This window comes from Pseudopipra pipra, chromosome 5 (assembly GCF_036250125.1).
Source record: "Pseudopipra pipra isolate bDixPip1 chromosome 5, bDixPip1.hap1, whole genome shotgun sequence".
In the NCBI taxonomy this organism is placed as follows: Eukaryota; Metazoa; Chordata; class Aves; order Passeriformes; family Pipridae; genus Pseudopipra; species Pseudopipra pipra.
Genome location: NC_087553.1, coordinates 53,326,982 through 53,340,351, shown reverse-complemented (window position 1 = coordinate 53,340,351; position 13,370 = coordinate 53,326,982). Strand labels below are relative to the sequence as shown.

Sequence of the window (13,370 nt, the reverse complement as noted above, 5' to 3'; positions counted from 1 at the left end):
TTATTTAGAATGGCAAAACTGTACATTTAGATTTATGTACTGTGTTTTGCTTCTACATTTAAATGTTATAGCATGCAGTTCCAAGATAGGCTCATTCTTCCAGAGAGCTGCGTGAATTTGCATTAATTGATGAATTTAGCTGTTAATAAATCTGTTGTGAAAAAAAAATATCAACAGATGTTTGAGTGCTGTCTTTAAACTTTGCACAGATTAAAATAACACTTTGACAAAAGAGGACAATGTAGTCATGTATGCTATATGTATGTATAACCAAAATGAGATGGACAGTGGAATGCTCCATGTTGTGTTTGAAATATGTGGGTCAATATGCCTAAATGTGTAAATTTGGATAGTATATCTGTGTATTTTGCTGTAGGAAGGATTAATTGAGTCCAGTGTACATGGACATCTGACAAAACATATTTGATACTAATATGCTTGAGGATTGTGTGTTACCACTGCATCCCTTTTGGTGTTTTTCAGCTTGAGAATTTGAAACAAATTTTGGCTTGAGAATTTGAAACGAAGTGGAGTATTGCTTAAAGCTGCAATCAGATGTCATTATAAAATCTTTATTGCTCACCTGGTAGTTTCAGCTGCATACATTAAGCCTTGAGAACTTTCTGCAAACTGACCAGAAGGACTGTGGTGATCCAATCTGACTTTCTAATTATTTGCATGTAAAAATAAATCCTGTTGTTCCTTTTTTCAAATCCTTTCTTTCTGCTAGAACATTTGGTTCAGGGAGATGTTCCTTTGTACTGAAGTCTTCAAATGGTATAGAGTCTCCTACATATCTTGGTGACCAAACCTAGTAGTGTATTGAGAATTTCCATATGGGTGTGTTAGATTAGATGCTGATATTGAATAATCCTGTAGCAATCGTGGCTCTTTGATGTAAGGAGAACAAAATTTGTGGGAAAAAATAAATGCCTTATATTAGGCTGGCCTGTGTGATTGGGAGAGGGGGGAAATGAGAGGAAGTTTTAGTCACATGAGATATTAAAATCTGAGACAGAAGCACAGAGTTTCAGTTACTTATGTTAGAGAATAGATAGTTGTGGAACATGTACAGGGGTGTTTATGAGGGACATGATAAAACTTTTACCTACTTATTAGAGATTTCTATGGTATAATTTTATAGTGCAAGACAAAACTAAACCTCCATGAGTTCATGAGTATTGAAATCCTGTAGGTTTATGAAAATTAGTTTCCAGAGATAGCTCTGGGAGATGGGACTGAGAGGTTGGAGAAGGAGTACTTTCATGAGAAGTGCTGTCTTCGCTGTTACAGAAATGTTAGTGCAGGTTGGTTGCCGTGTGCAGTTGCTTAGTTTCATCCCTGTAGTTTTCATGAGATCATCTGGTGTGCTGGTTCAAATTCATATTACATGCTGAGAAATAAATGCATTCAGGGGCTGGGATGTATCTCTCACAGCGGATGTTTATTGTGATGGCTATGTAGATGTTTGTATTTATTGTTCAGGTAGTGTCTAGATGTTTGTGATAAATGTATTCCTGAGGCTCCTGGAGAAGTAGGAGACAAAAATGTTTGAAGGGTCATCTTGTGAAACTGGGAAAGGATTTTGAAGTAGAGATTTCTCCCACTGTGAGTTTCCAAGGTAGAAGAGTATGTGACAAATAGAAGTGTAAAAGGTCAGATGATACCTGGATAGTTCATTCAAAGGTGCAGTCTCTCACATCAGGAGTGTCCTTGCCAGACAAAACCGAAGGTCACTTGGGTTAGCATAGTATTTTTTCAGGTTTTTTTATATGGTGTTTAGTATTATGGCTCTTTGAGCATCTTAGTTCTACCATACTGTAGCTATATTGGGTTGTGTATTATCATGTGTAAAGTATGTGTGTCTGTATGATGTGATAACCTTACAGTGCAGGCTTTACCTCTGCTTCCTTAATTTCTTCTGTTTGTTAATTGCATCAGAAAACGAGCCCATCTAGCCAATTAGGCTATTTCTAACAGCAGCCTTAATCAGATGCCTAGATGAAGATTGAAAATGGAGCAAGTTTATGTTGTAATTGCCATAATTATGTTAGTCTCAGGGATTTTCTATACCAAATGGGGGGAATGGGGGTTGTATTTAGTGTGTAACATTTCTGTACATATAATCTGCAGTAGATTTCTCTTCCATAAGGTTGTCTAGTCTCCCAAGACAACTTTTGGTACCTACATTGTGCTTTGGCGAGGTGTTGATACATGTCTGTGTTACCCGCTAATCTTGTTAAATTTTTTTGACAATAATTTGTTAGTTGGAGTTGAAGGCATGTAATTAATGAGATAGTTTTTAGATTTGAATTTATTGCCCTTGACCTGATGATTGACTCAGTGATGTGGACTGTCTGCTCCTACCTAGTTCTAGGGAAGCTAAAAAGCTTTACTTGAAAATAACCATTCACAGTTGATGTATTGTCAATTTATCTTTCCAATCTCCTAAGGAATTGGTATTTTCATGTTTCTATTGGGATGTGGAACTGAAGGATGGTACAGGTATGTTGTCCAAAAGATGCTGTTGTACAAGTATAGTAATCAAATGTAGGATATGATGATTTTAAAGGTCTTTTCCAACCTAAGTGATTCTATAGATTGGATTGGAAAATAGAACTGAATGCAGCCTTGGCATGTTCTTAGATGATACCAGATTGAGAGGAGCACTTGATAGCAGAAGAGCAGGGCTGCTACTCAGGGGATTCCTGACTTCCTGACCTGATGAGTCATCAAAAACTTACAGCTGTTCAGCACAGAGGAAAGCCAAGCCACACTTCCAGGCTAGAGACCCATGCACCTTTACAGGTAAGCATCTAACTGGCTGGGCTTTCTCCAACAAAGGGCCTGGGGAACCTGATGGAGAGCAAATAGAGTGTGAGTTGGGGGAATGAAGGCTGGCTGCATGTTCAGCTGCATTAGCAGGAGTGCAACTAGGAGGTCAAGGGAAGTACCTTTATTTTTCCATCTGCTTGACACTGGTGTGGCCACATCTGGAACACTCTGTCTGTTCTTGGGTCCCCAAACAGAGGAGTGAAATCAATAACTGGAGGAGGTCCATCAGGGTCCCCTGAGATGATTAGAGAGGTGGAAGGCATTATAAACAAGGGGAGGTGTAGAGATCTGGGTTGGTTTAGTCTGGAGAAGGTTTAGAAGTTAACTGCTGTCTTGTAGTCCTTAAGGGGGACAGGGCTTAGGGAAGATGGACCAGACTCTTTTAGAGGGGCACAAGAAAATAAGGAAGGAATAGTCACAAGCCACGACATGGAACTTCTGACTAAATATTAGGGATCTGGGTGGGAAAAGAAAAAGCATTGGAGCAGGTTAAACACAGAATCCTCAGTATCTTCATCCTTGGAGATACGTGGAACCTGTCTAGACGAGGTCTGGAACAGCATAATGTATCTTCAGCCTAGCATTGCTCAGAGAAGTAGGTTTGACTACACGAATTCCAGAGATCCTGCCCATCATAAATTTCTGTTTCACAACCCTGACGGAGAAGGTAGATAGAGTATGAAAACAATTCTGGTTATTAATAAAACTAGATAATTTATTTTGTGGAGATTTGATAAAATTACTTAGTTTGCTGAAATATATTTTAAACATTATCAGAACCCAGAATAAAATGGATACCTTGTTCTGGATTTTATTCCAGCTTTCATTGTTATCCTTTCTATTCCTTGAGTTTAAGCCAAACTAATCCTGAAACATGTTACCACAGAGTGTGATGGGAATATAACTTGTATTTGCCAGGTGCCAAACACAGTCTCTTAGTGTTGTGGCTTAACCTGGCAGGCAGCTAAACACCACACTGTTGTTTTCTCAGGAAACCATACTGTGTGATGGGTTCAACACACAGGAGGGACAGGATGTCCATCCAAAGGAAATTTGACAGGCTTGAGAGGTGGGCCTGTGTAAACCTCATGAAGTTCAACAAAGCCAGTGCAAGGTCCTGCACATGGGTTGGGAAAATCCCAGGCACAACTACAGGCTGAATGGAGAATGGATTGAGAGCAGCGCTGAGGAGAAAGACTTGGGAGTGTTGGTGGAGAAGAAGCTCAACACAACTCAGCCATGTCCACTGGCAGCCCAGAAAGTCAGCTGTACAGGGCTTTATCAAAGCCTGGCCAGCAGGTTAAGGGATGTGATTCTGCCCCTCTGCTCTCACAAGACTCCGTCTTTAGTGCTGCGTCCAGCTTTGGGGGCCCCCAGTATAAGAAGGATGTGGAGCTGTTGGAGCAAAGCCAGAGAGGGGCCACGAAGATGATTAGAGGGCTGGAGCACCTCTTTTGTGAAGACAGACTGAGGGGTTGTGCAGCCTGGAGAAGAGAAGGCTCTGGGGAGACCTCATTGGGTTCTTCCAGTGCCTAAAGGGTCTACAAGAAAGCTGGAAAGGGACTTTTCAGAAGGGCAGATGGTGAAAGGACAAGTGATAATGGCTTTAAACTGGAAGATGCTAGGTTTAGATTAGATATTAGGAAGAATAGTTCTTCACTGTGAGGGTGGGAAGACACTGGAACAGATTGCCCAGAGAAGCTGTGGCTGCCCCATCCCTGGAAGTGTTCAAGGCCAAGTTGGATAGGGCCTCAAGCAACCTGGTGGAAGGTTCCCTGCTCACAGTGGGAGGGTTGGAACTGAGTGATTTTGAAAGTCCCTTCCAGTCTGGTCCATTCTACGATTCTGTGAAAGGCACTGGCAGCTGAGGTTCCCACCATAGGCAAGTATGACTGTGTGCATCCGTAGTAGGTATAATTTTCATGGTAACCACATGAACCATCAGCAGCTTTCTTGGCTGTAAGCTTTTGCTTGCATAGCTTTCAGGCATGACTGATCTCCTTGTGACTCTGGCAATTGCAAGTGAAGCTGCAGTGTCCTTATGTATTCTGCATGGGAAATGGTGTCAAAGAGTGGTGGCACAAGGGACAGCAAAATGTAGCCTCCCTAAGTGCAGTGTGTCTATGCAGCCACTCCAGACCTCCAGAGGAGGTCAGTGAAGTCTGCAGCACGGGGGAAACAACTAAAATATTATAAATCTAGATAATGATTGTCAGCTAAATTCTATAGCAAATCTTGGTTGTAGGTAAAAAGGAAATGATTGCAGCTGTACTGACAACCTCATTTCAGTGGAGATAGCTTTTATTTGGGTGTTATATTTACTGCATTTAGGAAAAACACACAGCAGATGCTTTCTTTCCTAGTGTAGCATAGTCTGTAAAATCTTGATTTTTCTTTTCAAGGATAAATCTATCATTACTATGAGGAAGTTCTAAGCAGTTAAATTTTTCTGTATTTCTTTATATGTTTTCATTCTTCTGTCCAAAAATTAAGAAAGTCTGATTTTTATTTTTTCTTTCCCTCCAGAAAATATTAGTTCCTCTTTTTTCTCAAAATACTTATTTTCTCTCAGGTACCAATCTGACCTTTCTAGAGTCTGTGTTTAGTTCCATATTTGGGAGGTCAGTGAGGTACTCTTGAATGCCTTCACATAAATCAGACTTTGCTTTGTTCACTGACCATGATTTTTTGTCCCATTCTCTCTGCTCCCTGAAGTAAACCAACATCCAAACCCTCTGTTGCTTGTGAAGTGTTTGACAATTCTGTCAAAGAATCCTGAATATGCTGCTCTGGACAATGGAAATACTTAACAATGCATAAAGTATTTATAACTTAAAATGAAACACACTGTAGGTGGGATTTAATGAAGAGTACATTATTGGCAGTGTTTCAGGATTTTAAAACAAGTGTCAGGCAAACAAAAGGTAAATGCCATGTTGTGCTTGTTAGATTATAAGGAATGATAAATGTGTTTGGTAAAATGTATTGGTTGGTTTTGGTAATCTAATATTTGATGCTACAAGGCACTGAATTGTTGCACAATGATTATGTACACAATGTAGTGTGCACAGAGTGACAGCAAACAGAATCCTTACAGACAGTGTTTTACTTGGAATAACTTCAACTTTAAGAAAATCAAAGAACAGCCAGGGTTGCTAAGTGACAGCAAAATATTTATCAGTTTTTTTAGAAAATCAAACCGGTTTATGCAATGAATACTAAAGGACAGCATATATTATGTGCCACCCACATGCTGTATAGGACCATTATTGCACATAATTAAGACCTGCATAATTCAGCACAGTAACCACAGCTATCACCTCTGTCTTTGTACTGATATTTTCTAATACTGTTTATTTAGTCTTTCTCAGGAGAAAATCTCTCAAGCAATTCACTATAAATGAGTACTCTGTATCTCTGCTCTGAAATACAAGTATTATTTGTGTGTAGGCAGATACTGGAAGAGGAAGGAAGGTGGGGGAGAAGGAGGGGAAATAGACTGAGAATCACTGTTTGTAACCGGTTTTTTGCTTTGCAGGCTTACTCTCATCACCAGAGTGAAATGAAGCTCGTTAACAGGCAATAATGTGGCACAGTCGGTTTTTTTTCTGGAAGGAGAGGATAATGATGGGTTTAGCCTAAGGCTTTGTGCGTTGCTCTTGGCTCTCACAGAGGAACTGTGTGGCTTTCCAGGGTCTGGAAAAAGAGGGCTTTATCCAGAGTGGCTTTATCCAAAGCCCTCCCCACCACCATGGAGGACGAGGGAAGCTGAAGTTACAGCAGAGTTGATCTGGAGTGAAGGCTTGGGTAGCTCTTGGTTCTCTGTCAGCAAGAGAGTGAGCATTGTTTCAAGTGTTGTTAGATGCTGTCCTGCCATTTTTAAGGCTCATTTGAGAAGAGGAAAGCTGCTGTTTTGGGCTGACCAGTATCGCCTCACAGCTGAGCTAAGAGACCTTGCAGAGGAGACACAGGGAGGGAGTTGTTAAACTCAACATACTTGAGCATGCTACTGCAGTTGGAGAATTCAGGAAGGTGGGGAGAAAGGTAAATGTCAGTTAGATTGGCACTTAACCAACTACCTTTAAAGGCAGAATAAAATAATAGGAAACAAAATCTAAAAAAACCCTAACAAAGCCTGCGTAAAGCACATACGTACTCCTTTTATAGGCACGTGGAGCATAGATTGAAAGCTTGGTTTGATGTGCAAGTGGACCTGCTAGATGCATAGGGCCTTGAACACATGGTCTATTTGAATTGCTAGGAAATTATGGGCAGTTGAATTTTTATCGTCCTGGAAGTTGTGTGTTAAACTGAGTGTCGCTGTAAATGCATTGACCTGTTGAATCATCCAGATTTTGTTCTGGCTGAGGGTATGGGCAAGTGGAATCGTTAGTCCTTGACATTTCTACTCTTTTTTCTTTTTTCCTTGGCAAAGAAATTGTCAGGACAAGAAACAAAGCTACATTCAAGAAGCATGTGAGAAGTTGACCAGAAAAGGATTTCTTTGTACCTTCATTTCTGTTCATTCAGGAGATGAAAATTTATCTCTTGGCTGAAGTGGAAGGGAGCAACAGCTGTTTGAGGGAACCCTCACTTGGCTCTTTTCCCTTCTTGTCTCAAAAAGTATTTTTGACTGAAGTTTTTCAAAAGCAACTGCTATTGTTAAAGGCATTAAACCAAATGGCATAATTTTAAAATAACAGAGCTTCTAATTTTTTTGGAAGTGTTCAGGGACTTCAGTCATGTTTGGTGCTACAGACAATACACATTGCAGCACTGAGGGTTCGGGAAGTGGCTCTTTGGTTGCCTCCTCCCTATCCCTGTACCTTTGCAGTCTGCTTAAGAAATGTTTTGTCTAGCTCTGTCTGTAATGGCAGTCATCACCTCCTGCTATTTCCCTAAAATACCCATATGGTCTGAGAAACTTAATTTCGCACTACAATGTGGGAGGAGAGAAGAAGAAATGCTGTTGCTTGTGTTAAGATCAGGGGGTTATTGATCCTCGCAGAGATCCCAAGTCGGAGCGTGAAGACCTGCAACCTACGGTGTTCCTGAGATGGCCACAAGGTGGCAATGGCTCAGAATGTTACTGCTCCAGCACCAGCTCCTGGCTCACTGCACCTGTGGGGAATAGGGGACTGTTGCTTACCAGCATCCACGATGCTCGAGGGGGCAAGCCAACGCACTGGCCATGTGTTAACCTTGTTCATTTTTAAGCCCAGAGTTTTCTAAGGGACAGTGGTGCTGTGAGTTATGTCTTTGCCAGCTGCTGTTGGCTGCATATGATTAGGGCAGTAGTGAGCTGCTCTGTTTACTTAGGCAGTGAGAAGCAGATGAAGAGGCTCTTAATTGAGCATCAGACTCAATGAAGCTATGGTTTTATTTTTTTCCTTCTATCTTTCAAAGAGAAATAAGCCGTATTACTGTTAAAAATGCATAGATGCTTCATTTTTCCTTCAAAATGTTGGAATTTATTATTTAAGGAAGTAAAACTTGTGACGTTGGAACAACTCTCTAAGCTGCCAGATCTATTTGAAATGCAACTTCTTATAAAAATAAGAATTTAAACTCTGTGTAAAATCCATTTATTGAAATTGTTTAAAGGTATGAGTGGAGCTAAACTAGAAATGCCTCTAGGTTTTAATACTCAAGTTTTACTTTAGAAGGTAAAAAGCAATTGTTTAAAGTGGTGCTTGAAGAGGATTATATTTGGATATATAAGACTTCTTTGAAACGCTAAATGCAAGGTTAGAAATGTTTTTAATAGTTCAGTGCTTGAAGCTCTTTCTTACCTTTGTATTACTCTGTAAATTATAAAAAGTTAAATTGCTACTGTAACTTGAAAAAGTTATTCTTAATTTAATTAAGTAGCTCTTTGAGAAGTTTACCATAAATATATGTTTTCATTCTTTGACAGTCTACTGAGATTAGCAAATGTAAAGTAAAAAAAATAGTGTTACCTTTTTTGAAGGCACAGGGATGGAGGGGAAAAAAAATTATTTGCGGTGTGGCTGCAATAAATTAAAAACAAATTTTAGGGTAGTTAATCTTCTTTTGCCTTAAATTTGTCTTTGCTTGTCTTCAGTTGTTTTGCAGAGTGCAATCAAACCTGATATTCTGAGTCACTGGAATTTAGTTATACATTCTCCCATGAAGCAGCAGTAGTTATTTATGAAGTATCACACAGAGTTACAACAACACATTTCATACCACTGAGAATGTGCAATCCAAGTAAGCAATACAAAACTGAAGCAGCTTGATGGAAAGCAGCAGAATCAGTGAAGATTTGCTGTACACTTCAGGTGGTATTCAGTTTACATTTAGGGCTACATGAAGTAATGTAATTTTTTTCTTTATTTTACGTTTCCTATTCATAGTTCCTTCTGTTAGAATTAAAATGTGGAAACAGAAGCACTGACAGTAAAGATGAGAGGAAGTTGGGAGGGACTGCAAGTACAGGTCTGATGCGTATGGGTCTTGCACAGAGCAGAGCAGGAAAGGGCGCATGCAGTGGAAAGGCAGTGGTCCTGCAGAAGGACTTTGAGCTCCATTATGTGAAGTCCTGCCAGAGAAAATGTGTCCAGGCTTACTGCCCTTAAGTTTAAGCATTTCCTTTGGGATTTTGGTTATGCATGATGTCCTCGTCTCTAAGATGGACAACTTCAAAGGTAGCCCAGACTTCAACAAGTTGAACTGCTTGACAGTGTCCAAGAGTCAATGTCCTGTACAGTTGCCTCTTTCTCTCCTCTTGCTATTGCAGCATTCTAATGCAATTACACTTCCCTTTTTTCTCCGCATTTCTAAGCTGCTACTTCTACTGTTAGTTTTGTTTTCCTTTTTAAATGCTGCAAATTGAAGAGTGCTAATGAATTCATTAAAAATGACCAACATTAAAAAAAAAAAAAGAGAGAATTCACTATACACATAATATTCTGAGAAGTTAAAAAACCCAGAGGAGCTGTATGCTGCGGCAGACGACTATAAATTATTCTGTATCTTGACAGTTAACGCAATTGAGTTTCTATATATGATAATATTTGAGACATGTAAAATAGACTTGAGGTCATCCTTAGTGCAAGTTGTAGCTTTTTATATTTTACACTGGAAATATTACTGGTTTTTAGTATTATGGGATAACTTTATTCTGCACATCTAGATTTTGCACTAAAACATTAGTAATTTAAGAAATATACAGCAATCCTAAAATGCCACTCAAACCTTAGAATTTCTTACTACCTAAAGTAGTGAATATGAAAGCCGTATATGAATATTTTAAAGGCATTTCAGTTTGTTGAACTATGATGGTTAGAAATGAGAAAGTTGGAATTAAATTTATGTTTCATTGCCTTATTCATAATGTTTTTGTTTCATATGTAGATAATAGACAAGCAAATCACCTAAAGAATGAGGTCTGCAAGCATGAAAACACATTTCCATAATTGTCCTGGCAGGAAGCCCATGTGTTCTTGTGGCAGAGCTGTGAATATTCCATGGGATGAAGGAGCTGCTTGCTCAGCAGTGGGGCACTGTCTGCATGAGTGCTCGTCTCTTTTTTAAGTCACAAGAGCAAGTGTATGCTGAAAAAAGAATTCAAATCATCCTTAATGATTTGCATTTTCTGATATTTCAACTTGTCTAAAATATTTGGAAAATGAGAGAAGAATAAGGGGAATCAAATAAGGGGAATCAAGTTTGATTTCTGTTACAGCTAACATCTGTGGTGCACATTCTGTGCAAGGAATGGATGTTTGGCAGGTAGGGGGATGGATGCCATTTTTGGTGGGTGTACAGATATAATACAAATACTTCTCTCCCGTTGATTTTTAACTAGCAGTGGTACAGGATGGCTTGGGTAAAGTGTTAGGCTGCTGCTCTCTGGAATTCTTGCAAGAAATTTATCCAAGTCACAGCAACCTCTGTTGAAGTTTGCTTGCCTCAACAGGAGGCTGTTTTTTTCTGTAGGGGTCTCCTGGGGCTTGTTCTATGTTGTTAATTGTTCCATTGAGATGAGGAATAGAATTATCATGTATTTTTACCTAGCTTGGATTATTTTTTAAGGGCACAGTTCTTTGACTTTGCATTACTACTGCCTACATTTCATTATTTTTCAGAGGATTTCTGATATCAAGTTTTAGATGGCATCTAAACTATTGCTTCCTGTCAAAATAGAACAGCTTTCAAGTGTGCCGTCAATTTGGAGAGTTTTGCAGAAAATTACTATGTTTCATAGGAGCACATGAGTCTGCAAACTTAGCAAAGTTTGTGTAGGATGAAAATTCTCCCTTGATATGAAGAAAATAGAGGTTATCCAAGGTAGGCACATTATCAGGATAGCAGAGATTTTGCTAATTTATAAAGTGTTGTATATTAAATGACTTCAAAGTGTTGACATAAGAGACCTAAAAGCCTAAGGTCACCATATTTACCATAGATGCCAAAAAGTTCTTCATTAAGAAATGATTATACCATTGGGCCAATGTTATTTGCTCCAGATTAGTCATTACAAATATAACTTTTTGCCCTCTAGGAAAATATTTCCAATTTCTGGCTGTATGTTTATTTGTTTATTTGTTTTAATTAAGCAAAATACAGGAAGGATGAAAAAACTGTTCAGTCAGTTGGTTTTGAATGTTTTATAGTGCTAAAGTTCAGGAAAGACTTTACTTGAGTTTTTATGGAAAACAACTGAAAAAAACCAACTATTTATACCTCTTGCTTTGTTATATTAATGTTAGTGGCAGTCTCCTCTGATGTGATATTCAAACTTCTCACAAATTTGATAGGGAGAAATATCTTACTAAGTATTTCAAGAGTTGATAGGAACCTTGGCAAAAGACCTCTGTCTGGATCCTTGGAGAGCTTTCAGACTTTGCTTTTCCCCATAACATTAAACTTTGATAAAACTACATTGATTGCAAGGTTTAATCATGTAATGTGTTCTTCTAGGAGTTTTTTTTCAAAATGTACTTAACTTTGATATTACACCAAATGTAATTTGGTGTCAATCTTTGAACCTTTTGGCTGCTGTTACCCAAGATTAGTTGTTTCATGTCATTCATAGTGTTATAGCATCAGTGGCTACAGGTCCATTTTCTTCACAGTGAGCATGCTTGTTGGAACATTCCAGGGGTAGTGCTGGATTACTCAAAAAAATTGAGGTATCTCAGTTGTTTTTATTAATTTATTTGAAGGTGGAAAAAAATGACATATTTGAAGACTGGAGCTAAGTTTTATTAGCTGGTACTGCTACCATGGGGGAGGTCGACCATTATATTCAGCACATGCATATAAAATACTGCTCATAAGTATCCTTGCAGACTTACCTGTAACATCCCAAAGACACCATGGAAAGGGCAGAGATTTACTTGCATGCTGTATGCCTGCATGTCTGGCTGCCACAACCTGGCTTGCTGAGGTGGGACTCTGAAGAGCTGCCATACACTGGGGAGCCAGGTGGCCAGTGAGCCTCTGCCTTTTCTTGCCCATCCATGGCTTCCAACTGTGTACAGTGCTGCTTATTTTTCCTTCAAGACTAACTGCATTTATCATTGTTCTCTCCCCTCTCCGTTTTTTCTTGCACAGCTCAACAAGCAGCAGCTGCAGTTACTGAAGGAACGTTTCCAGGCCTTTTTGAATGGCGAGACGCAAATTGTAGCAGATGAAGCATTTTGCAATGCTGTGCGAAGTTACTATGAGGTGAGATATGTGCCTTGTTTTCTGTATTATTTAAACAGTTCACAGTATGCCTGTTAGTGCAGGTACAAGGAAAGTAATCTTAAGTTTCAAAGGCTGTGAACTTCCAAACCTACAGTTTCTTCCTACTCCAGCTTTGCCATTTTAAAAGTTGAAATCTACTGCTTGGGCACAAGAGAGAAACTGAACTGGAAAATACTCACCCTTTTTGAAGAAGGGAAAAATTAAAAAAAAGGAAGATAAAATAAAAAAAAACCCTGGTGCTAAAAATGTTTCTGGCAGCGTTTGATACAACTAGGCACCACTATCTTTATGTCCATATGTCTAAGGTACCTCTTTTAATAAGCACTTCAGTTTTAAGTTACCATCCTGAGAAATACATATTCTGATTTTTAGTTACCACGCAGAAGGTTTTGGAGAGAACCTGCCAGTTCCCTTCCAAAAGAACAGAAGGTTTCCATGCAGCTGGGCTAGCTCTCACATTCTGTTGTGTCCTCCCAGGCATGTTCAATGCCTTCAGTGCATATCCGTAGATGTGGTTTGAATTGCCTAAGGGACAGGTCCCATTCCAAACTAGAGGACAGTTCACTGTCATTTTTTTTAACCTCAGAAGCATATGGCTAGCAAATTAATTTCTTACTTAACCAAATGTTACTGTGAATTCATTTTGTTGCATCTAACTGCCCAATGAATCACAACGGCTGTATGTTAAACTTCTATGTCTTTTCAGGGGCCTTCCTCCATATTTCAGTCTACCACCTTTTTTTTTTCAAAATTTTTTCTTTATTTTTTTGGTATATTATTTGTTCCTTTTCTCTGTCAGCTATTCTTTGCTAGTGAAT

At 39.1% G+C, this 13,370-nt stretch overlaps 1 protein-coding gene across 9 annotated transcripts in view; it reads left to right on the top strand.

Annotated features, from left to right (window-relative positions):
* The window catches only part of CADPS2 (calcium dependent secretion activator 2), a 288,094-nt gene that overhangs the window by 49,207 nt on the left and 225,517 nt on the right, over positions 1–13,370 (top strand). For all 9 annotated transcript variants that reach the window (XM_064656126.1, XM_064656123.1, XM_064656127.1 and 6 more), the window contains exon 2: positions 12,418–12,531. In XM_064656126.1, the coding sequence (XP_064512196.1) occupies positions 12,418–12,531 (114 nt within the window). The remainder of the gene's footprint in view (positions 1–12,417; positions 12,532–13,370) is intronic.